Source organism: Exophiala xenobiotica, assembly GCF_000835505.1.
Source record: "Exophiala xenobiotica strain CBS 118157 unplaced genomic scaffold supercont1.4, whole genome shotgun sequence".
NCBI classification, from domain to species: Eukaryota; Fungi; Ascomycota; class Eurotiomycetes; order Chaetothyriales; family Herpotrichiellaceae; genus Exophiala; species Exophiala xenobiotica.
The window spans coordinates 89,585-112,978 of NW_013562491.1; the positions used below are offsets into that span (position 1 = coordinate 89,585).

At 52.9% G+C, this 23,394-nt stretch overlaps 9 protein-coding genes across 9 annotated transcripts; 4 read left to right on the top strand and 5 right to left on the bottom strand.

The window, feature by feature from the left end:
- Nucleotides 1-47: 47 nt before the first annotated feature.
- PV05_06188 (uncharacterized protein) lies at nucleotides 48-3,957 on the bottom strand (the record flags this gene model as incomplete). The annotated part of the gene is made up of 3 exons (XM_013458905.1): nucleotides 48-1,536; nucleotides 1,596-1,952; nucleotides 2,372-3,957. 3 exons carry the CDS (start codon nucleotides 3,955-3,957, stop codon nucleotides 48-50), a joined length of 3,432 nt encoding a protein of 1,143 aa, XP_013314359.1.
- A 655-nt stretch (nucleotides 3,958-4,612) lies between these two features.
- On the top strand, nucleotides 4,613-5,509 carry PV05_06189 (uncharacterized protein; the record flags this gene model as incomplete). The annotated part of the gene is made up of 2 exons (XM_013458906.1): nucleotides 4,613-4,621; nucleotides 4,676-5,509. 2 exons carry the CDS (start codon nucleotides 4,613-4,615, stop codon nucleotides 5,507-5,509), a joined length of 843 nt encoding a protein of 280 aa, XP_013314360.1.
- An 872-nt stretch (nucleotides 5,510-6,381) lies between these two features.
- On the bottom strand, nucleotides 6,382-8,230 carry PV05_06190 (uncharacterized protein; the record flags this gene model as incomplete). The annotated part of the gene is made up of 4 exons (XM_013458907.1): nucleotides 6,382-6,797; nucleotides 6,874-7,866; nucleotides 7,925-8,080; nucleotides 8,143-8,230. The coding sequence occupies 4 exons, from the start codon at nucleotides 8,228-8,230 to the stop codon at nucleotides 6,382-6,384; spliced, it is 1,653 nt and encodes a 550-aa protein (XP_013314361.1).
- A 722-nt stretch (nucleotides 8,231-8,952) lies between these two features.
- On the top strand, nucleotides 8,953-10,131 carry PV05_06191 (uncharacterized protein; the record flags this gene model as incomplete). Its single annotated transcript, XM_013458908.1, has 1 exon — nucleotides 8,953-10,131. The coding sequence occupies one exon, from the start codon at nucleotides 8,953-8,955 to the stop codon at nucleotides 10,129-10,131; it is 1,179 nt and encodes a 392-aa protein (XP_013314362.1).
- A 942-nt stretch (nucleotides 10,132-11,073) lies between these two features.
- On the top strand, nucleotides 11,074-12,438 carry PV05_06192 (uncharacterized protein; the record flags this gene model as incomplete). Its single annotated transcript, XM_013458909.1, has 1 exon — nucleotides 11,074-12,438. One exon carries the CDS (start codon nucleotides 11,074-11,076, stop codon nucleotides 12,436-12,438), a length of 1,365 nt encoding a protein of 454 aa, XP_013314363.1.
- A 483-nt stretch (nucleotides 12,439-12,921) lies between these two features.
- PV05_06193 (uncharacterized protein) lies at nucleotides 12,922-17,400 on the bottom strand. Its single transcript, XM_013458910.1, has 3 exons — nucleotides 17,247-17,400; nucleotides 16,464-17,196; nucleotides 12,922-16,412 (listed from the first exon to the last, which is right to left on the bottom strand). The coding sequence occupies exons 2-3, from the start codon at nucleotides 16,464-16,466 to the stop codon at nucleotides 13,005-13,007; spliced, it is 3,411 nt and encodes a 1,136-aa protein (XP_013314364.1). The 5' UTR covers nucleotides 16,467-17,196; nucleotides 17,247-17,400; the 3' UTR covers nucleotides 12,922-13,004.
- Nucleotides 17,401-17,556: 156 nt separating this feature from the next.
- Nucleotides 17,557-18,616, bottom strand: PV05_06194 (uncharacterized protein). The gene has a single exon (XM_013458911.1). It carries the CDS (start codon nucleotides 18,488-18,490, stop codon nucleotides 17,795-17,797), a length of 696 nt encoding a protein of 231 aa, XP_013314365.1. The 5' UTR covers nucleotides 18,491-18,616; the 3' UTR covers nucleotides 17,557-17,794.
- Nucleotides 18,617-19,205: 589 nt separating this feature from the next.
- On the top strand, nucleotides 19,206-20,776 carry PV05_06195 (uncharacterized protein). Its single transcript, XM_013458912.1, has one exon. The coding sequence runs from the start codon at nucleotides 19,336-19,338 to the stop codon at nucleotides 20,434-20,436; it is 1,101 nt and encodes a 366-aa protein (XP_013314366.1). The 5' UTR covers nucleotides 19,206-19,335; the 3' UTR covers nucleotides 20,437-20,776.
- On the bottom strand, nucleotides 20,674-23,240 carry PV05_06196 (uncharacterized protein). Its single transcript, XM_013458913.1, has 2 exons — nucleotides 21,995-23,240; nucleotides 20,674-21,935 (listed from the first exon to the last, which is right to left on the bottom strand). The coding sequence occupies exons 1-2, from the start codon at nucleotides 22,943-22,945 to the stop codon at nucleotides 21,003-21,005; spliced, it is 1,884 nt and encodes a 627-aa protein (XP_013314367.1). The 5' UTR covers nucleotides 22,946-23,240; the 3' UTR covers nucleotides 20,674-21,002.
- Between the last annotated feature and the right edge of the window lie 154 nt (nucleotides 23,241-23,394).

Sequence of the window (23,394 nt, forward strand, 5' to 3'; positions counted from 1 at the left end):
CGACCCATATTTGGGGTAAAATTTCCAAGGAGCCAGCGCTATCTCGTTCAGCCCAACGGCTGTGTGAAGTCGAATATCCAGTTGAAGTCTCCCCATAGATCGTGCGGCACCTGGAATGGTGACATCGTGACAGAATCATCACTCCCGGCAGCAGCGAGGCCGGCGAAATGCAGCGGGTCGCTGTCTGCATGCAGCGTTTGCTGTAGATTTGGATGTATATTCTGCTGTGCCCTGGTCACGGCGTTGCGTTGACTAGCCATATAATCGTCAATACGCGCCACTTGCACACGGAGCCTCTCGCTCGCACTGGCACTCGATTGGATCCCCTCTAGGTTCGATAGCAACTGTGCCATAGCCAGCATGACTGATCGGACGCGGTTGTAGTCGGCGTCGCTAAGTGGTTCTTCGAAGACAGAACCCAAAATCTGTCCAATACCGCCAAGGTGGTGTGTCAACGGTGAGCTGATAGCTTTAAGATACGCCACCGGCACGGCATTGAAAGCTCCAATGACTTCGTTGGCGATCTGACACCGCTCCTCAATGCTCGCCCCACCAGCAGCAAACAACACCATCCGAAGTAGCTGTATTGTGGCTGTTATATTGGCTGCTTGAAAACCGAATCTGTCCTGCTTGATATCGTATGTGATAGGATGTGTCTCTTTGAAACACTGCGGAAGGTTGATGTACATCTGTATGACGCTGTCACGGACAGAGGATTGGGAGACACCCGGCTGGTCCTTGAAAATGTCGTGCAGGAATGACCGTTTATGCAGACGAGACCTTCTGTCCCTGAAATGGGTGATGACATGCTCAAGGACTCTGTAAAGGTCTGTTATGAAATTCCACCCACATAACCAACTGCTGGATTGCACCTGCACCCCGTTTCGACTTGGTGATGGTCCTATCACTGCTGGAGACATCGAGGCTCGAGATGAGAAGCCACTGTCACTAAAAAGTTCATCGTCGATTTCCGTGGGATATGAAACATTTGACTGCTGTTCTCGACAGCGGATCACACCACCCCAGACAACAGAAGTATAGATGTCGAGAGTGTAGATGCTCCAGAAAAGTCTTCTTCTCTCTTCCGTCTCGACGATGCCAATATTCCGTGGCCAATTTGCTTCATCGTGCAATCCATCCATAGCCACAAGAGTGTGATACCTGCCCAGATGCTTGTGCATGTCGCGTGGCTTTCCATATTGTATGGCACAGATGGCCAAAATAGCGTGTGCACGCATTAGGTTGTGGTCTGGCGTAAGGTCTTCGTCGGCGCTCTGCAAAGCTGCTTCGGCATAGAAAACCTCAGAATCGACTTCTTGCAAAGATTCAATATCCCAGCGCGGGTTATACACTGCGGCATCCCGAGCGCGAGCTGCCACTAGAGCGCAGACCGCCATCGTAGAGGCGAAGAGAGTTCTTCTCGCCGAATACTCTCCACGAGCCACACTCCGGACGAAGGTAGGCTGGTGAAACAATGGGAAAATGGGATATACGATTTCAAAGTAGAGTTCCACTAGATCCATGATTGTAGCTTGACTGGCGATATGCGGAGCGCGCCATCGACCTCCGGATGATCCTGATTGTTTATGACTGACAATCGCCATCGCGTTGGTCCTTCGCGCCTCGCGATCATGATGGAGGCTGGTGGCGATGGCTGAAGAATTGCGTATAGTCGGAGTCTCATGGCTGGCGGACAAGCTTCGACTCTCTGCGCAAGGCGGGAGAGACGGCCTGGAGGAAGTTGTTGATGTTGTCTCATACTCGTCTGTGACGACGTGCCCGGTTCTGGCGCGAGGAGGGACACCTCTTCGCTTTGCTTGACGCTCGAACGTGCATGGCTGCCCGAACTCAATGCAATTTTGGCAGTTGGGACCGTCGCCGCTCGGGCGACACCGTATACTGCGTCGATGGCAGTAGTCACAGGCTCTGGAAATCCTTCTGGACTTAGGCTTCTGACTAGAATTTGACGACATTGCTAATTTTCATCTGCCATGGAAGTGGATACGCGTGGAGTGCCGGCCTTCGACGACGAGTTGTCAGTTCCGGGGTTCATCCCCGATCATGCACAACTTTAGACCATGTCGCTGCTGTTCTCAAGTTGCGAATTATCACCAGCGAGGAAATACTGGTCAGTAGGAAAGCTGAGGATGGGAGGGGCGGCCTGGGGTGTAGCAAAAGTCGAGAACCGCGCCGCAATGAATCTCTTGGCGTCGGAAAAAGCAATTTTGGACTTCCTAACACTTCCGCTTCCACTTTCACGAGACCATCACCGCCACCCTCGCCATCCTCCCCATCCTTTACACGAGCAAGTTGCAGCACTTCCGGCACTAAATATCTATTGGTGACATCTATCGACAAGGACCAAACTCACAGTGATGGTCGCAATGACATGCGTACATCCTTGCCGTCCCTGATACTACGTCCTATCCTCTCTGCAAACATCATGGTAGTCGCCATCGTGTTGGCAGCTGGCACAGTGGGGATGACGCTAGCGTCGCCCACTCGAACACCTTCCACCCCGTATACGCGCCCGGACTGATCTACGACACCCCCGAGATTGCGGGCCGCCATCCGACAGCTGCTGCAGAAATGGTAGGTCGTCGAGAACTGCGACATCAGCCAAGCGTCCAAGAGCTCGTCTGACTCGATCACTCGCTTGTCAAGACCCATGGGTTGACCAAGGACCTTTTGCATCGCCTGGGATGTCAATACTTGGTACGCCTTCCGAACAATCTCCCGTGCAACCTGTCTGTCATGCTCAGTCGCCATATAGTTTGGGTTGACCTCAGGGGCTTCTTTGGCATCGGTCGAGCGTATCTGGACCGTGCCCAATGAGGTCGGTTTGTTGACATTGCACCCAATCCCGGCGACATGACCGGTCGCGGTTCCTGCCAGACTTCGTGACTGGACCCTCGGATCAGGAGCTTGAGCATACAGGTAGCTGAAACAGACCATCTGCAAGTCGATAGCCCCTGGTCGCATCGACGATGACCACCGAGCTTGCATTTGCAAGGAATAGTCACCCTCCCTGTATGCTCCTTCTTTCGGCTTCGCCACAATCGGGATGCATGGGTGATCTGACAAATTTTCTCCAACAGGAAGGTCTGCAACCACTGATATACCCCGGGCCTTCAAGAGATCTGACGGACCAACTCCAGATCTCTGTAGGATTGCAGGTGAGAAAATCGCTCCGGCGCAGAGGATGACTTCCGCACTTGCAGTTATATGCTGTCCGTCAACCAACATGACGCCGGTTGCTTTGTTTCCAGTGAACGTGATCTTGTCAACCTGGGTTTGTGTGAGGACGGTCAGGTTTGGTTGACTCCGAATAGGATCAATAAAGGTATTTGCTGCGCTGATACGACGGTCTCCGACACGGCATACTGGCGACGGTCCTACACCTTCGGACCCGGTTTCGTTAAGATCGAAAACTTCGTGGAATCCGGTTGACACAGCTCCTTCCACAAATGCGCGCTGAATCTTGCCCGTCTCTTCTTTCCTCGTTCGGAGGACGGGATGAGGACCCCGACTTCCTCGCACCGGATCGCCTTCCATCGACTCGTACACCTTACAGCAACTGTCGTGATCCCAGGCAGCATTGCCCAGATCGACCCATTCCTGTGAGTCTGCTGCAGTGTTCCTTAAAGCTGTGCCTCCGTTGATACTGCTTCCACCACCAACGATCTTGGCTTGTGGGACGACCATCGAACCACCTCCTGGCAATGCCACTACCACATTCCAGTCTATGCGGGCGTCAAAGACTTCTGACTGTCCTTTCATCGGAACTCGACGGGCATCCTGAATCCCCTTAGGCATGTCCTGATCATTTGGCCCACAGTCTGGGCCGGCTTCAATGAGAAGGACATTGTTCGTTGAAACCTCCGCGATTCTTGCTGTCACGACACAGCCAGCCGAGCCGGCACCAACGACGATATGTGTGTATTGCTGCTGCTTCATGGTGCTTGTCGGGTCCTGAGCTAGTATTGCCTTAACAGTCGATGTACTGTGTGCACAGTAATAGGCTAATAGCTTGCCGATCACGAGACATCCTCTCGCTAACTTCCAAGACCAAGAGCCTCAGTCTCGTATGTTCTCTGTGTTTCTTCGGCTAAACGGTTGCCTTTGCTGCAAGAGGCTCAGAAGTTCTCCAGTCACGCGGTGAATGCACGTTCCAAGCCAATCTGGGCATCGTGGGCAGTATGGGCAGCGTGGAGCCCCCTCCTTTCGCCTAAACGGCTAAACGGCAATTGCTCGTGGTCGGTAGCACTTCTATGGTCGGGTCTACAAGCGAGCTTTGGCGTTCAATATGCAAACCCTCGCGACCATGTGACGTTATCGGAATACTGCTCTCCACTGTTCCGTGATGCAGACGGTTTGTCATGCCAACCGATAGCAGCCTCGACCCAAGGTCTCCAGAGAATACGGGGCTCATGAAAAGAGTCCCAAGTGGGAGGACTACGTGGAGGACTCATCAGTCGACATATGATCTAGATTGCCCTTCGAGTGATCTTGCTTTCAGTGTATCTTCGAGAAAATAAAACAACAATTTGGCCATTCGAGAAATCAAAATCAGCACTTGAGCCCTAAATCATACACACAAATTCAAACAAACATGGATATGGTATATCAATTCTCGTCGCCTTGATCATTTTCAGCGGTCTAACCAACGTGGCAGTTCTCTCTAAAAGGTCAGACCGCAGTCATCACTGGTGCTGCTCGTGGCCTGGGTCTAGCATTCGCCGAAGTGCTAGGATCAGCACAGTGCAATATAGCTGTTCTCGACGTTTTGCCGGAGCCTTCTCCAGCCTTATTTGAGCTCAGAGACAAGCACAACATCAAAGTCGAATACTACCGCGTCGACATCACTTCGCGGTCAAACGTCGAAGATACTATTGCCAAAATCGAGAAGGAATTTCCATCAATTGACATTAACGTCAATGCCGCCGGCATCGTGAAGGATGAACCCTTCCTGACGACTTCGGAGAGCAACATCGAGCGCACATTCGCCGTCAACTTCACAGGCTCGTTCCTCGTGGCTCAAGCTTGTGCAAACAGCATGGTCAGACGCTTGACCAAGAACAGTTCAGATGGGAAAACTCCTCAGGTCGACCCATCTCAGGACGGTGGCAACATCGTCTTTATCGGCAGCATCTCGACCCACATTGCCAGCACGGCGCAAAACATCAGTGCGTACGTTGCTTCCAAGGCCGCCGTGCGAGGTCTTGTGGCGCCTCTGTCCATGGAACTCGCTCCCTACGGCATTCGTGTCAACAGTCTCAGCCCAGGCTATATGATGACGGATATGATGAGAGGATTGCAAAGTCAGCAACCGGACTTGGTCAAACAGTTCGAGAAGGAGACAATGTACGGCCGCATTGGAAATCCGGAAGAGGTTAAGGGCACGCTGTTGTATTTGTGTTCGAGAAAAGCTTCAGGCTGGGTCACGGGGCAAGACTTGCTGGTGGATGGTGGCGCCAGTTCGTGGAAGCATCCTGCTGTGCTGCAGTAGTGTGTCTTCGTTTCGACTTTCGTACTTGGCGGTAGATTTGGATTGAAAAAAATAATGTTGACAGCTGTTGCGTTGCAAGGGTTATCAATCTATGCGCCTTCCGAACAAGCCAGTACAAGTTATTATGCAGTCCACAGCCAGTGATACAACTGGGATGCAGTGTGTGCTCACTGGCCTACCTCGTAGAGTTAACAGAAGGTGGTCTATCGAGCACACCGCCGCATTTGGGTTATCTGTCTCAACCATGAAAGGAACGTGTCACGGTTATATACACCTCGTAGCTATTAGTAATTCCTGAGTGAATTAGCTCAGTATTTCGTCCTTTTGCGGTTCAAGTGTTATGGTGTAACGAGTGAGAACGTCACATAACGATCGGGTCTCCCTTTCTATCGATCGAACATGGATCGACGTGTTTGACAGCAAAGCACTTGCCCTCCAGCACGGAGGGTCGAGCAATGCAGTAGTGCTTGACTCGGCTATATGTATACCAGATCTGGTGCGCCGAGCCAACAAGAAGTTGCTTCGAGGCATTGATCAAGTTCACTTCGAGCTCGCGGGTCTTACTAACACGACGCGGCAAAGTCTTCGACACGAGCTCGAGACGAGCCCCAGCCCCATCCTTAATTTGGTTTTCAGGGTTGATTGGTGAATTGTATACATTGCCCGGCCGTATATATTACAGCCATCACGACTAAGGTACAAAGGTACCGTGGTACCTTCTACCTGGTGGTTTGCTCGACCCTCTTTGTAGCTTCAATTTGTAGCTGCAATTTTCTCCTGAACCGTGGTAGGTCTTGGTCTTTTCGCACAGTGACACACACAGACACAGACACACACACTTTTGGCATGGCCAGATTCAAGTTCCTTTTCCTTTACTTCTCAACATCCTGCACGTGGTAGCGCTCGGCATCCTTGTCGTTTGCCGACTCAACGACAGAGACACGTCTGGGATCCAAGTGGGTGGTTCCATCAACCTCGTCGAGCAAGCGACGCGCAGCCACGGCGACGTTTCCGCCAGCCTCGGCGACACGGCGGTTGTATTCCTGCATGTTCTTCTTGACCAGGAGGCTGTTGCTGGTGAACAGCAGGTCGATTTCCTCGAGGGTCTTGTTGGCGACTTCGGGGTAGAAGAGGTAGATGATGGGGCCGGAGACGGCGTTCATGGCGGCGAAGAAGATGAAGGTGGCCCAGCCGAGACGGTTCAACATGATGGGAATGACGAAGGTGGTCATGCCGCAGCCGATGGCCCAGCCGAAGATGGTGAAGCCGTAACCCTTGGATCGGATTTCTGTTGACAATTTCGTTAGTTATGTCTAGTTCCGAAGAGAAAGAGAAGGCTTGTCAGGGAATAAGGTAAGGCTCACCAGTTGGGAAGATCTCGGATCCGTAGATCCAGCAGGGGACAATGTTGAAGACGGTGAAGCAGACCAAGAAGATGAAGACGAAAGCTCCAGCACCGGTTCCGAGTTGCGTGGCCAATGCCGGGTTGGAGGCCGCTTTCTCTTCGGAGACCTTGATCAAGACGCCCACGATGATCAGACAGATACCCTGGGTGATGAACGAGACGATCAGAGACTTGACACGACCAAGTCGGTCAATGACAAGGGCGGCTCCGGCAGTACCGAAAATACCGAACGTGTTGACGAGACCACCGAGCCAGGCCGATTTGTACTCGTCGAAGCCGGCGAGACCGAAGAGGACACTGGCCCAAGTGGCAATGGCCAAGATACCGGTCCACTGCTGGATGGTTTGCAGGGCCAAACCCATAATGGCGCGTCGGCCGTAGTGGAGTTGGCCTGAGTACCGGCCGCCCAAGACAATGTTGATGAAGTTGTTGCGCTTGTGGTGAGAGGCCTCGACGACTGCGTCGAGTTGCTCGACTTCGGCGAGGATCTTGGGGTCGTCGTGTGCAAGGTCACCACGGAGTTTTCTCAAGATGTCAATTGCTTCTTGCCGGTCGCCATGCGAGATGAGCCATCTTGGAGACTCTGGAAGAAAGAACACGGTGAGGGCGACGATCAGCATGGGAATGGCCATGAATGCCAATGGGAACCTCCATCTGAACTCGACGCCCGAGTTGCGGACACCGAAGTTGAGCCAGTAGGCGATGACGATTCCAGCAAAGTTGGCAACGAAGACCAGGGAGAATGTCGAGCCACGGTCGTGGGCTTGAGACAGCTCATTGACCCATGGCGGGATGATGGCGTTGATGAAGCCGATACCGATACCCGCAATAATACGAGCACAGATGAACATGTCCGAGTTGTGGCTGCCGGCCATCAAGGCGGAGCCCAGGATACAGAAGACGGATCCAATCCAGACCCCCTTCTTTCGTCCAAGTTTGTCACCAAGCCAGCCTGCATTTTCTCCGTCAGCTCGTGGACGGAAACGGGTATAGAGAGAACACCTCCTTACCGCCGATGAAACATCCCCACATTGCGCCAAAGTAGTAGGCAGCAGCGAGGCCACCCTGCTTGGTTGTGTCTGTGACTACGCCATTGGCACCAATCCCAGCCATGTCGATGAAGCCAGGAGTTCCGGACACCGTTCCGAGTACACCTTGGTTGTAGCCTGGTGGAAGGAAACATGTTAGAAATGGCATTCCTCTTCAGCATGATCTGGTACAAGCTCACCTTCGAAGATCAGGGCAACGGCGGTGAACAGGTTGGTCAAGAACATGAGAGCCTTTCCAGGCACATATCTCCAAATTTGGGGCCCCATGGCGGCGACTGTATGGGATGTCGATACTAGATCCTCTGAAGTGATGAAGCTAGGTGATCTATCACCAATCGAAAAGATGAAGGAGGTGAAGGATGATTGTGGTAGACGAAGGACCAGGGTTAGCTCCTGGATCTTATAAACAACATGGATTTATCACCGACGGCAGTTCATCGACTGCTCATAACCCATGCGAATCTCCACGCAAGCTCAGGCGTGAGGCTAGTCCAGAAACCGGGACAAGCACGTCTGGGGGAGCGGTATCTCCGCCACTTTTGGATAGTTGTAGCAAACTATTCCACAGTACGTCCCCCGTTCTCTATGGCAGTGGCGTCTGGGAAAACAACGCCAGCACACGACCTGATTAATTCCGGCCACCTTGTTAACGAGGAGCCCCGCTTGAAAATCTGGAATATCACACCAGGATCGATGACGGGTGAAAGCTACGGTCCAAGCGATGGCGTGGCTAAACGGCTAAAAGGCTGTTGAATGGCGAAACTGGGGACAAGGCTCGAGCTTTGCTAGGCTGGGGCGGTTCGAATACGAAGATTATTGTCACGAGATCAACACTCGTGCGGATACCGGCAGAGATCCAGTCGTTTGGGAGAGCCTGACGCTTTTCAAGACTTCCAGAGACAAGGTCATATGTCGGGCCTTGTTAGGAGCTTTCCCCAGTGAGAGTTGTGAGAATTCCGAAAGACTGGACGAAAAAGCCTTACGACACCATGGCCCAAGAACAGTACACCTGCCGCTGGGCAGCACTCTCGCTTTCAAACATTGCTTCAGTCTTCTTGCCTGATTTGTTGCAGCCGAGGCCAGATTCGGAGCCGATTCAGCATGAATTGGTGTGTGTCAGCACGACCGGTGGCAATGAGCGTGCTGCCAAATGGATGAACGAGAACAAGATTCCCAACCAGGAATCTGTCAAGGTTTACAACTCGTGGGAAGAGATGTTGGAAAAGGGCGACTTCGACATCGTCTACATCTCAACACCGCATACGCTGCACTACGAACATGTCACCAAGGCGCTGAAATTCAAGCGCAACGTCCTTCTAGAAAAGCCGGCAACGATGAATCGGGCACAGTATCAGAAATGTGTCGACTTGGCTGTGCAACAAGGTGTGGTCTTGATGGAAGCAATGTGGACCAGGTATTTGCCTGCTACCAAGTACCTGACCGAGGAGCTGCTGCCCAAAATCGGCGAAGTCAAACGTGTTTACGCGGAGTTCTCCTTCCCCATTGTCTCGCCGGATCTGGCTCACTCGTCACGTTTCTTGGACAAGCAGGCGGGAGCCGGAAGTCTGTTGGACCAAGGTGTCTATGCCCTTACCTGGGCTGATATTGCTCTCAATGGGTTGGGCGCAGGATCGACCATCACCGACGTGGCGCATGCCAGCTCAATGAGCGTGCCTGGTGTCCCTGGTGAGGTGGACGATATCGACACTTTGGTTCTCTCAAAGCACGAAAAGGACTCCAAGCAGCAAAAGGCCGTTGGTATCGTCACGACAAGCATGACATTGACCGGGTCCAGCAAGCCAGCCTTTTACCAGCGACTAATAGCAAAGAAGGCTTCTCCAGCAGTCCGTATCGAGGCTACCAAGGCCTCCATCGCGATTCCATTCCCTCCCATTCGGCCACAAGAACTACACGTTCAGTGGTACGGAGAGGAGTTCTTGGGAGAAGACGGCATTGAGAAGGAAGAAATCATCAAGAAGCCCGTGGAGCGAGGCTGGGGTATCTGGTACCAGGCAGATGTAATTGCAGCAGCAGTGAGAGACCGAAAAGGCAGTGAGAAGCAAGGAGAAGTCATTGGTGCCGAAGAGTCTCTACGAGTGTTGGGCTGGATGGATCAAGCTCGGGAACAGGCTGGCATCGTGTATGATGAGAAATTGGAACAGCTCTGATTGCCTTGACCTCTCGACATCTTGACATCTATAGAGAAGACTGGAGTACATACCAAGACATCAAAATGCGAATCATCCCATGGGACTTTCAGATCATGACTTTGAGATGATGGCGTCTTCGTAGAAGACTCGGATTCCCATTCCTTGCAGCCTTTCCCCTTCCTCGCCATCGTCGGCCAAGGCTACGGCCCCCTTTTTTTACTATTTAGGAAGCCTTACCGGTTTCACACTTCTCTTCCGCAGCCTTCCAGACCGATGGTACTCCGTACTCCCTAAGGCTTTCACGGCAGATGCTGTCACACTGGTTTATTCTCCATGGAGCCTGGTGTCGCCCCGCCATCGGGGACCATGACAAGATCAGAGTGCTAGTGGCTTTTCCGGGGCGGAGTTGTGCGGATGATGGGAGAAGAAAGGAGAAAGTGGATAGATGCTCGTCTCGCCTCGACCACGTTGACGTTTAACCATTTAACCGAAGAGCCAAAATCCTTCCTTCCATGGTTCCAATGGTTCCGTTCCCATGGTTCCAGTGCCAGGGGAGATGCCTCGGTCGCAGAATTACTGTGGTACGATGCAACAATCTTCGGTCGTCTGGGCCGACGTTCCACTCCCCATTGAGTTCCATCGACACGGCATACGATTGATTCGTTGGCCTTCCAGAAAGCGGACATATACGCTCTTGACGCTCGTCTCGAGTAGGATACTGAACCACCAGGAAGGCTAACGAGCCCAGATTTCGGATTTTTGCCTCTTGCTTTCTGGAAATCACAAGGTCACGGTCGGTCCCTTTTTCTTTTGTGTTCGATTTAAGGAACCCTTATTCTTCAGGAGCTTAATACTTCTTCCATTGACTCTTGAAGATCAAGCCACCTCAAGACACAGCACTCGTTTGGCATTGAAGCAATCACCCACACTTTCTCTGCTTCAGTTAATTAAATCCTAGCCATGGCTCCTTCCGCGGTCAACGGCGACAGCCAAACCAATGGCTACAGCAATGGAGTTCCCTCAGGTTCCGGTCTCGACATCACAGTTCTGGGCATGAACTCTGGCACGTCCATGGATGGTATCGATTGTGCGTTGTGCCGATTCCGACAAGAAACTCCAGATTCGCCGATGCACTTTGAACTGCTCAAGTACGACGAAGTGCCTCTCGAGCAAACCATCAAGAAGCGAGTCATGAACATGATCAAGCACAACTCAACGACTCCCGAAGAACTCAGTATCGTCAACGTGCTTCTAGGCGAGACATTCGCCGCCGCTGCCAAAGAGTTCTCCGCAAAGCACAATGTCTCCCTCTCCAGCATAGACGCCATCGGCTCCCACGGACAGACGATCTGGCTGCTATCCATCCCGGAAGAAGGTCAGGTCAAATCCGCTTTGACCATGGCTGAGGGTTCAATCCTCGCGTCCCGGACAGGCATCACCAGTGTCACCGACTTCCGGATATCGGACCAAGCCGCTGGACGACAAGGTGCCCCCCTGATTGCCTTCTTCGACTCGCTCGTTCTCCATCACCCAACCAAACTCCGAGCCTGCCAGAACATCGGTGGCATTGCAAACGTCTGCTTCATCCCGCCGGATGTGGATGGAGCGCTGAACCCCAACTTTTTCGACTTCGACACCGGCCCGGGCAACGTCTTCATCGACGCTGCGGTGCGGCACTTTACCAACGGCGAGCGCGAGTACGACAAGGACGGCGCAATGGGAAAAGCCGGCACAGTCGACCAGGAAATGGTCGACGAATTCTTGAACACGCACCCGTACTTTGCCCGTGATCCCCCCAAGACCACAGGACGAGAGGTCTTCCGCGACACCATCGCGGACGAACTGATCGCTCGCGGAGAGAAGAAAGGGTTGAGTCCGAACGACATCGTCGCCACCATCACTCGCATCACGGCACAGGCGATTGTCAACCACTACCACAGGTACATGCCCACGGAGTACGGACCTCTCACCGAGATCTACATGTGCGGTGGCGGCGCGAAGAACCCCAACATCACCGACTATATGCAACAGGCGTTCCCAGACACCAAGATCGTCATGCTCGATGTCGCAGGTATCCCCGCCGACGCCAAAGAAGCCATCACCTTCGCCTGGCAGGGCATGGAAGCCATTGTGGGCAGAAGCATTCCAGTCCCCACTCGAGTAGAGACGCAAAGAGAATACGTGCTGGGCAAAGTCAGCCCCGGAGAGAACTACCGGAAAGTCATGAGAATGGGAATGCAGTTCGGCGCAGAGCGTGACCATCTGGCGCCCGTCAAGGAGTTGGTCAACTATGTTGATGGCAAGGTGTTCAACAACAAGAAGTAGAGAATCCTTTTTTTCTAGCATGCATTGAATTACTCCGTACAGTATTAGCACCTATGTTTAAGTCTTAGTTCGGACCGTCCTTTTTGCATGTACAAATTACGAGTAAGATGGCTACCTGATTGAGGAATTTCACGATATTAGGTGTTTTGTCTCTTCTACTTGTTACTAAACTACATCTTGAGGGTCTCCGTTCATACTGCAGGTATTCAAATCTCACGACATGGGCCCCGGTTTGGACAGACTGCGGAATATTGTACAAGACAATTTATTCATCCATCATCATCGCATTTGTGCGTCGTAGAGCCACATTTCCAATTTCCTGGTGTACCAGTATTCATTGCAATGGTCCAAAACGCCACGGACGCACTTGCTTATCGAGATGAGGAAAAGAAATACACAAAAAACCAAAAAACCAAAAACCAAAAAGCCAAAACGACATCCATGTCGACGTCGACACAAAAGCCCAAAACCAAAACCGACGTCCATCTCGACGCCCATCTCGACGCCCATCTCGACGCCTATCTCAAAACAATGTCCGCTGAAAGCACGTCGCATCCAGCGAGTCGTCAGGTACCGAATGCTAGTCCGTCAAGCAAGTCCGGGCCCTTGAGTTCGTTCCTCCTACCGAACAGCCCTCTTACTTTGTCAGCACTTTTCTTCAATAGTCCTTTAGCCTTCTCCATCAATGAGTCAAGGCCGGCCGTGCTAATGACGCTGACACTCTGCAAGGCGGCAGTCCCAGTCGGAAGGAGCGGCTGCATTGAATGTTCATATTCATTCCGATCTCCATCTCTATCTCCATTTCGACTTTCATCCTTTGTCGCACGTCCTTTTGTCAGGAGTTTCTTCTTCTTCTTCGTCTTCTTCTGCAGACCTGACAAACCTGATAGCCCCAGATCGTGCCGCGGTCGGAGGCTGGTGAACGTCGGCAGTTCAGGGACAGGCTGGATAGTCTCGTCATCGTGAGTAGTACAGTCTAGACGTGCGACCAGAGATTCCTGACGCTGTGACTGTGGGTCTCCGCGTGCTAGGACATCGCGCTCGGCGAGACAGCGGCGCAGAGTCTCCATCGAAGAGCTTGGAGACACCGTCGACGCCGTCATCGCCGCCACCGTGGGACTGGACGGTATTGTGAAACGCACGCGGCGGGAGATAGGTCGTTCAATATGGGGGTCTTTCGGATTCTGTATGGACGTGGCCGCAGCCAGGGCACTAGCGATGTCGACCGGAGGATGTCCATTAATGTGAGCCCCAGCAAACACGCGACGATTGCTCCGCAGACAAGATCGGGGTCCAGGTGCATGTGCAGTTGGGAGGCGGTCGGTGATGCTATGTTCCGTTGGGGCTGAATGTTGACGATTGACATGGGATCCAACAATAGCAACATTTGAAATATCACCATTACTGGGGACTCTTCGAGCCTGCTGAGCGAAGCGGACGCCCTGTGCAAGACGTGTCTGACAGTGTTGTTGGGGCGGAGGATTTTGAGAGGTCATGTATTCTTCCGCAGCCTCTTCGAAAGTCTGTCCATTCTGCGCCAATATATCAGGGCTTCGCACAAGTCCTCTAGGGTGAATGGGGTAGCCTGATTCATCCTCGCACAGCGTCAGTCTCGGAATTGGGACTGTCCGAGTCTCGGTATGCCCTGGTGCACGTGGTGGAAGCTCTGCAATACCTCCAACGGGGGAAGCTGCCGTCAGGTGCGGAGGGAGTGGAGCGAGGTTGAGGAGTGGAAACGGAAATGGCCCTGATGGTCTCGGAGCCCAAATTAGCGGCCGCTCCTGTGGATTTGCGCTGCGTCGCGAATCTCGCGGTGTTTGCAGGCCCTCTAGATCCAGTGGATGTACTCGAGGTGGTATCTGTGACGTCGGTCGAAGCACGGAACTCACTCGAGGTGGTATGATAGGCATAGCTTGTTCCGAAGGACGTGCTTGTCGATCGTGCACATGTCGAAGAGGTTCATCAACCAGTGTTGCCGGTGAGGGCGGTGGAAGCATGGTAGTTGCTATTGACAGATTTGTAGGGGCCGGTGAAGGAAGAGCAAGCTGTGGCTCGATGGCTTCGGCTACTCCAGGTTCCCCTGATGCAGTCCCGAGTTCAATCTCAATCCCTGAGTCGTACCCTTCAGCATCACGTTGAGAAATCGGATGTTCCGTGATTTCCGTAACTTCTGTGACAGGAGGATGTTCTTCAAGAGGTTCGGCTTCATCGGCGCCAGCGGCATCCTGGAATTCATCAAGCTCCTCCAGCGCAAGGGCTTGGGCGTTCTCTGTCGCTTGGTATACTGTTTCTTCTTCTATTCTTTCAAGTCCACCAATCACAACTGGTCCAGCCTTTGCATTGTTCTCGGTGTCTAATACTTCGGCTGGGCCTCGTACACCCTCCGATCCTGCGAGCTCGTCTTCCTCTCGAATGGCTTCCAGGCCTCGCGTGTCGGCAGTCAATGAAGAGGCAGCCTCAGCACCTGCTTCAAAGGCATCGAGTCTTAGACGTGCTTGTTGGATTTCATGCCGCATGCGTTGTTCAGACGTTGGAGATAGCTGTCTGTCTCTTGTGCGTGGAGGGCGTAAAGTAATATTTGCCGAAGGCAAGCCTAGGATATGAAGGTTATCTAGACGTTGCTCCAGAGCTTCATGAGTAATGGCATGTGAATCTTCGCTCCTTGAACCCTCTGATGGCGACGATGGTACATGATCTTCAGCTTGCTCTGCAGCGTCCGAACAAGGTGGACAGTCGGTATCCAGTGCTGCATCCTCGTGCTGACCAGACTCTTCATTAGGACCCTCCAAGTTATAGATGGAGGTCGCCGCTGTTGAATAGCTATTTACCGTGGCAGAGGTGCTCGTACTTGAGTCCGTTGAGGACGAGGTCCTGTCTCTCAAAGGTGGAAATGAAAGAGGTAGACGCCGGTTAATGTCATTGGCCTCCAGGTATCCGGTACCAGCAATAGATAGCCAGGCCAAGCGAGCTGAATCTATCGCTGGCCGCTCAGCAAATCCATCAGTTCCTCGGAGGTCCATTGCTGCCATAGTGGCAGCTGCATTGAATTGGATCTCGGCGTAAGATTCATCTTGTACAGTAAATACAAGAGACCTCACCGATGGAACCTGGACTATCCGAAGACCTTGGACAGTCTCGCAACTAGGCAGCGTTTGTACGTCCACTGATGATATGTTTTCGGGTGAGCGTGTTGCTGCATCAGCCTCGGGTGCTTGCGGTGGATGTCGGACCGAATGTGAGTCTGCCAGCCCAAAAGCCTCTGAGACTTTTATTGGTGCTGGGACAGGAGCAACTGGATATTCAGGTTGAGATGCACCTTGATCGCTATCTCGTGGCCATCGAAACACAACTTCCGAGACCAGCTGGAAATTTGAGCGGTTCACAGCATAGTAGTGTGCTTCAGCATCGAAGTCTTCTTGTGCCGTAAATATGAAGGGCCAAGGACGTCCTCGTCCGGGCATAGGTTTGTCCGAGCCAATTTCGTGAGCCACAGGCACATGAGCGGTTAGGGTGGCGAAAGAGGCAAAATTGCTGAAGGGTTGTGCATGCATACGATCGGCCTGCTCTGGTAACCACCGTCGGACAGCGCTGCTAGAGTTGAGAGCACTTGTTGTTGAGAATTGTTCGCGCTGGCTGGGAATGAAATCTGGAGCAAGAGGATTCAGTGTGTGCTGCCGGGTTCCAGACGGCAGCGGCCGCTGTGGATAGTGTACTTGGTATGCAGATGGAGATTGATGGGCTAGGTAGCCGTCTTGCAGAGATATAAATGGCTCGTGAGGACGATAGCTGGCCCAAGATGTTGCTTGGTCCGAGAAATGGTCTGACTGGGTGGGAAATGGGCGTCGTCGATTTGTGAAGCCCTGAAAGCATTGCCGTGGTTCTGATACACATTGAGTCCGGGTATGTATGTGACCACTTGAGTCCTCAGACCGCGCCTGGAATGAGGAAGGTCCACAAAGATAGGGAAATTGGACCTGGGAGCTGTCAGACATGCCCTTGACGAAGTCGAAGGTATCGGTTCTCACCATTGCAGATCATGGGACTTTTGTGTCTCAATGCCGATGTGGGAGATCCAAGGCAGGCCGTCTCGGCTAAGTCTTCGGAATGGAGATTTGCTTCCGCTTCGAATCTGTGACCCAAGCGTGATATGAACTTGCGAGAATGGTAGTGGTATGTTCGTAGTGTACGAACGGAGCGCAGCCAGTATTGCCGAGTTTGCTGTGTTGAAGATGGCATGAGGAAAACAACGGAAAGCAAAGCTCCAGGTCTAGCCATAGAAATGTTGTCAGAAGCAGGGAATAAGAAAGCAGACGTGTCGTTTGAGGCGGCTCTGTGAATATACGCGGTGTCAAAACAAAATGTAGGTGAAGTGGCTGCTGTTGTTACTGCTTCGCACGGTTGACGCGAGACTGCCTGCTCATGGTCCACCATTCTATGGCATGAGACTCACAAGAATCACTGTAGGCAGAAGCAACTTGCACATACTTCGCAGGAGAGGAAGAAGCGAAGTATTGTACAGAAACTCCATATAGCCTGCACTCTGCTGCACTTCACTCCACGAGGAGTCGCAAGAGCAGCCATTGCCGCCTTGTCTAGAAAGTAAGCAATAATCGTAGTAGTCCTTCGGGATTTTCTTCAGAGCAGGGGAGATTTCCACTAGACCATCTGGACACTGGGGGAAACGGGTCAGGATGCAGTATACTCGGTATTGCCATCAGATTTGACCTCGCAAATGTCCGCGAGATTGGTGCTCGAGCCCTGGACGGGCTGAGCTCTAGATCGCCTGCACTGAAGGAAGAAAGAAATACCTTTGTGTACAAACCGCGCCATCCAAAACCGAGACTGGAATGCTGCAACAACCTGTTGGCGCGAATCCAACAGAGTCGCTCGAAATCATGACTTGACAAGTTGAAGGACGAAATACGAGCCGCCGGTGAGCAGTTGCGCTCTACAATGGGCGCGCTGACGAAGGGAAGATGTCTTGAGGAGAAAACAAATGCAGAAATCTCGTAAGGTGTTGGTGCAGCACCGCCACATTCGGGCCACAGTGGCGCATTTCCAACCTTGACGTGGCTGTTAAGAAAAGCATCCCAACCACAACCTTTCGAGGGGATGATTCCAGCAAGCAAGAGGCGTCGTCAGGACCGATTGCAGCCATCCTAGGGGAAAGCACAAACCAAGCACCAGAAATATCAAGGGTGAGCATGGAGAGGCGTTCAACCCTGGCGGCTCGCAGAACAGCTACGGACTTAAGGCCATTTACCACTATGTAAGAGGTCCAGCGAAAATGATGAGACAATGAGAGAATCTACCTATGTCTGCGATACCTTACGTGCCCCAAGCATCACTCTCCACTTCAATGCACGGTACCGTTCATCCCGTTTACTGGTTGCAACGGAATAGAAAGATACCCACCAAACTCCTTAGCGAAATCCACTGATACCCTAGCATGTACCTTGCCCTGGCGATCAATCAAGCGACTGTGATCATCAAGAGGGACGATAGCACCGTGCCAGATGTTGGGGTGGATATAAAGGCCCTTGCCGCCATCAACACGAAAAGCGACGAACTTCTCAGGAGTGACATCGTCGCCGGGTAACGCCACAGGAACAATGAAACTTTGACCGTCCATTGGGTAGAACATCTGACCACCGTCAGGGTGGTAATTGGCGCGCCAGATCAGTACTTTGTCGCGAGGGTTGGCATTCCCCCTGGCTGCAGCCTCTTCGGGGAATTGGCTCCAAGCGAAGAGGTAGCTGTCGCCTACGGCATTGTTCCGCGCATATAACGTGTCGCCTTTCCACCAAAATTCGAAGAGTCCTTCGGTTGTCCCGCCCTGATCACCGGAGTTCTTGTCGACCGGTCTCCAGCCCTGCGCTGGCCATTGGGTGATCTCAATCGGACAGTTGTCAGGCGAGTCCACGATGTGGCCATAGCCCTTGACATTTTCGGCGGTTGCTTGTATTACGGGAAGTCTGAACTCCTTGCGCACACCAGTGGTGGGAACATAAGCAATGTCGCTGGGGTCGAAATCCATGTTTTGCACAGTCATAGTGGCTTAAGTGATCGTTAGAAGCAAGCAAGTCTCGGGGTCTGTGCCAGAAAATAGCGTTTGATATTGGCCTGTCAATTCAGAAGGCCCGTCAAATGCAGTATAAAGTAAGGAACTTATCTTATGCAACAGATTTGCATTTCGATGGTGGGTGGCATAGGATCCATGTTGATATATACTGGGTAGCTGCGTTATTTCCCTCGGCCGGCACGAAGACCGGCGTAGACACATGTGGGCGCCTGATGAGTTTGTAGGTCCCCGTCATGATGCCGTCAATCAGTATGAGTCAGATGAGTCACCAAGAGTCTTCGCTGTTCGTGCCGGTGGATTCTAAGCATCCAGCAATAGTACAGATTGATCGCAAAACAAACCTTCACAGGCACTGTTGAGGCTCTCCGAAGAGCGGACATCAATGTGATTCGAAGCGCAAATATGGCGCCATCTTCAGGCGTACTGTTAACTCAAGTCATTCAAGACAACGAGAATCTTCTTGCTTGCGAAGCTATATAGTCCTTGACAAGGATGAGAACAGCATAGGAATGAAGCAGATAGTCGTGAACGTGAAGGAAGGAGGATGAGGCTGAGAGGCAGACTCCCAGTATTAAGCGTAAAAGCGGCAAGTCAAACGCGCCTAATTAATCCGCGCCGCTGTATCAGATGCCATGAAACTGTCACCAGGCAAGACTCTCAAAGGAACATTACAATTCAACTATATGACATTTCTTAAGTTAACCAAACCACAATCCTGCGCACATCTGACCGACATTCATCTACGATCCAATGTCGACACCTCCGTCTCGATAAATCTGCGAAATCTCGCAAAACAACCCTTCTAAGCCACAGCCATGGCGACCTCACCTCCAGCACCCTTTCCCGCAAGCCTCCCCAACCCAAAAAAGCGAACGTCCATGAGTTCGCAAGCCTCTATGCCAGGAGGATCCAAACGGCCCAAACTCCACCCTCTCAGACAGACCTCGTTCCCGGCTCAAGATGCAGCACGGCACGGCTCCGCCGTCACAAGCGCACGCTCTGAAACAGGCAGCATGGCCAACAGCGCGGTCTCAGGCGTAAGCGGCAAGGTTCCCGGTCGAGGGAGAGGAAGACCCAGAAAATCAGCCCAGCTCAACGCCGACGACATACGTTCGTCGCAACAACAACAACCGGCGGCAGATGCCACCAGCCAACTGGAAGGTGGTGGTGGTGCTGGTGGTGCTCGAAGCGCCGGCCGTGGCACCAAGTCAGTCGTTAGTGGCGCTGGCGGTGCCGAGGCCGAAGAAGAGGAAGACGAAGTCGAGATCGACGGCATGTTGGAGAACATGGACGAGCAGGAACGGCGTCAAGCCGAAGAAGAAGAGATCAGACAAGAACAACGGCGCGAACGGCTCGCGGACACGCTCGACCCGGACCAGTACTCCCGGTATAACCAGTGGCGCGCCCTCTCCCTCAACAACACTACGGTGAAACGGCTCGTCAACTCGATCGTGTCACAGTCCGTCACGTCGGCGCCCCTGCAAGCGATCCGGATCTACGGCAAGTGGTTTGTCGGCGAGATTGTCGAGCGAGCGAGAGAAGTCCAAGAAGAATGGGCCAAGGCGTACGAAGAGACGAGAAAGGCCGAAAAGCAGCGCCGACAAAAAGAGCTCGAGACCCTGGAGGAGAAACACCAACAACAAAGCAACGGCAGCCTCAGCCTCACAGACATGCAATCACGATTGCTCACCAGAGATATCGAGAGGCTGAAGCGCGAGGTCAATGAATACATACCGAATCCGCATCGTGGAGGCCTGTTGCCGGACCATCTTCGAGAGGCTGTGCGACGATACAAAGCTGATGGTGAAGGTGGCGGCGTCGGTTTCCAAGGAATGAGCCACGGTTTACTGGGTGTGTCTGGCCCAGCGGCTTGGAGAGTGGGTGATGGTTCTTCGGGCAAACGACTATTCAGATGAGTGTCATCTTGTGCCAGCTTGGTGCTGGCTTCTGCAACTAGATGTCTGCTCTTGCGATGCTCCGGCGCCGGCGTCGGAATTCTTTAGGCTCGATGAACCTGCCACGGGACCGCGAAGATCAGCCATTGCGCTCCCGTGTGTTGGGAGAGATGGGATATCACGATGTAAGAGAACGCTTTTCAGAGCAGATCATCAGCCTGCTCGACTTGAGAGTCTCGGCAGAGCACATCATTACGAGTTAACGTGGTGCTTGATACTCTTCATCCTATGGCCATGCTGCTAGCAGAGAATCAAATATGACAGACTTGCAAGAGTCAAGAACAATATTGTTCATTGCGTCCAAGGTGCAATTCGGACCTTTGCCTGCCGTTTCATCCCATCCACGTACTGTTCCTTGAAGTGTCTCCCAGGCTCATCGCATCCTCTTGACGTCAACTCGAGAACCCCAGCTCCCGAAGAAAGCTCCTGTCACACTCTTCTAGCAATGAGCTTCCAGTCCTATCAAGGCCAGAGTATGGCCCTGCCGAGGGCTTTGGTCTTTCAATATGTCACCCACAACTTCTACATTACCCTTCAACAGTCTCGTACCCTCTGTTCCCACTCCCCAGCACATTGCCCGTGATACCTTTCACCTTCCCTCTCGTCCTCCGCATCCTGGCCTTCCACCGCTGCCTCCACTTCCTCGCAGCACGCCTGATCCGTCGAGTCGGGTAATTCACCGGGCTCTCTCCGCCGACAAAGATGGCCGTATCATAGAGCAATCCTCCAAGGATGGCACCGATCAGAGGACCCAACCATGCGACTTTGAACCAGTACCCGTCTGCGAACAGAATCTTGGGACTAAATCCGAGAACCCACATTGCGACGCGCGGGCCGAAGTCGCGCACAGGATTCATCGCAAGGCCTGTGTTGTATCCAAAAGCCATTCCCAGGACCGTGACCAGAAGACCAACGATGAAGGCGTTCATGCCAGCCCCTGGAGGCGCGTTGGTGTTGTCTCCCAGCGCGAGGACCGAGATGACTAGAATAGCTGTCCCCGTGAGCTCCGTCAGGAACGCAGTGCTGGTGTCAACCCATGGCGTGCGTGGGAAGGTGAGGAAGTTCGAAAGTACAACGGTCGGCGAAAGGGTCAGCAACAAGGACAGTGATGGGTCGGTCTGGGGATTTTGCATAAGCATCTCCTTTTGATGTTGTTCATGTAACAGTGCCACAAGCCCCGGTTTGAAGATGCCGAACGCAATCAGAGCAGCAAGAAAAGCCCCCAGCATCTGTGCGGCGATGTAGACGGGCACTTTTTGGAGTGGGAAGCCGCGGTAGATATACAGCATAAGCGATATAGCTGGGTTCAAGTGAGCTCCAGAGATGCCACCGGCAATGTAGATGGCAATCATGGTTGCGAGGCCCCACGCCCAATCCGCGGTATCGCCAACGCCTGCGGCGCCGCGAGAGACGGTGAGGGCGAGGTTTGCGCTGAATCCGAGTGTGTATTGGACCGTTATCTAGCCGAAGTATTGTTAGATCAATAACGTTGCAAGATCGAGACATGGAAGGGACATACCCCGAGGAGTTCCGCAAGCGGCTCACGAAACCTCAACCGTATGACGGACCAGTACGTATGCAAGTTATGGACTTCGTCGTCTTCGGCCTGATAAGCCGGCAGAGGGACTACATCCTGGTAAGGAGCTTTGGACTCCTCCTGCTCTTCCCGCTCTTCTCTTGCTTGCTTCACGCCGGCTATGGCTTCGCTTAATTGGGGGAACTCTTCCACATCTGGTGGCGGTTCTTCGGGAATGGTCTCTTGAGTGTGAATGCGCATTGCAGGCGTTTCGGTTGGTGCATCCGAAGGCCGGCGTCCCGCGCGATATGGCGAAAGAGATGGGGACTCTTGAAGGCGCGATTGGTAAGCTCGATACAAGGACAGTTCTCTCTCCCGTCGGATGGTGTCAAGTTGGGACGAGACATCAGGGTGAAGGGATGGTTCGATTCTGCCAGCTTCCACATCTGTAGGTGGTGGAGCCTCCCTCTCCGCTACCGTTTCCTTTTCGAACTCGTCCTTGGCTGGGACCATACCCGGCCTGAGTACATGTGGAAGAGGTCCAGCCAGACCCCATACTGGTCGAACATTTGCGGGTTGATCGTAGGCAGGATTCAGTTGTGCATAACCCGGGTCCACGTAGGGCTGGTTGGCTGTGATGGCATCCAAAGGCGTAGGCCCTGCCAAAGAGAAGGTGCGGGACGCCGCGTCAGGATCTCGCGTAGAGGGTGCTGCGATTGCGACGGATCGCCTGCCTTGATCATATTGAGCTAGGAAGGATCGTGCCGGCCCAGGGCTGTCATTTGTGCTGGCAACTCGGTGGCGCAGAGTCCCTGGGCCGAAGTTGAATTCTGCATATCTCGTCCGTGAGTGCGTTGGTGATGTGGAGGTCGGTATACTTTGCCCAGAGTGATCTCTTGAGGATATTCGTGGCCGTTCCTCAGGGCTAGTTGTTCGAGTGTTGTTGTCCATCATTCAAACATGGGTTGACTTGACATCAGCACAAGGCCGTTGAATTTTTGCGACTTTTTCAAAGGGTCCAATTGAAGCCAAACCGCTCTTTGGCAGCTCTGCGGAGCAGGAAAAGTCCTATACAGGTCTTTGCAAGTACACTGAGAACCTTGGACATAGTCGACCATGTATGGCTGCAATTTCAAGCTCGGCGAGCGACGACGAGACTATTTTGCGACAAGTTATGCTACAATAGCTTTGTCGATATTCGTCGATATCAGCCAGCTTCAACCGTGGTTGATGGTCGCTGTGTTCAAGGTCCGATACGAAGAATAGCGGGCTGCGCTTGGCTGCGAAGCATCGTCATCGTCGAGGTTCTGACTGCCATCAGCTGCCACTTATCTCGCACCTTTCCAATTTCAGTTAAATGCGGGCATTTGAGCCGATTGGAGGCCTGGTTGTCCTCGTATGAC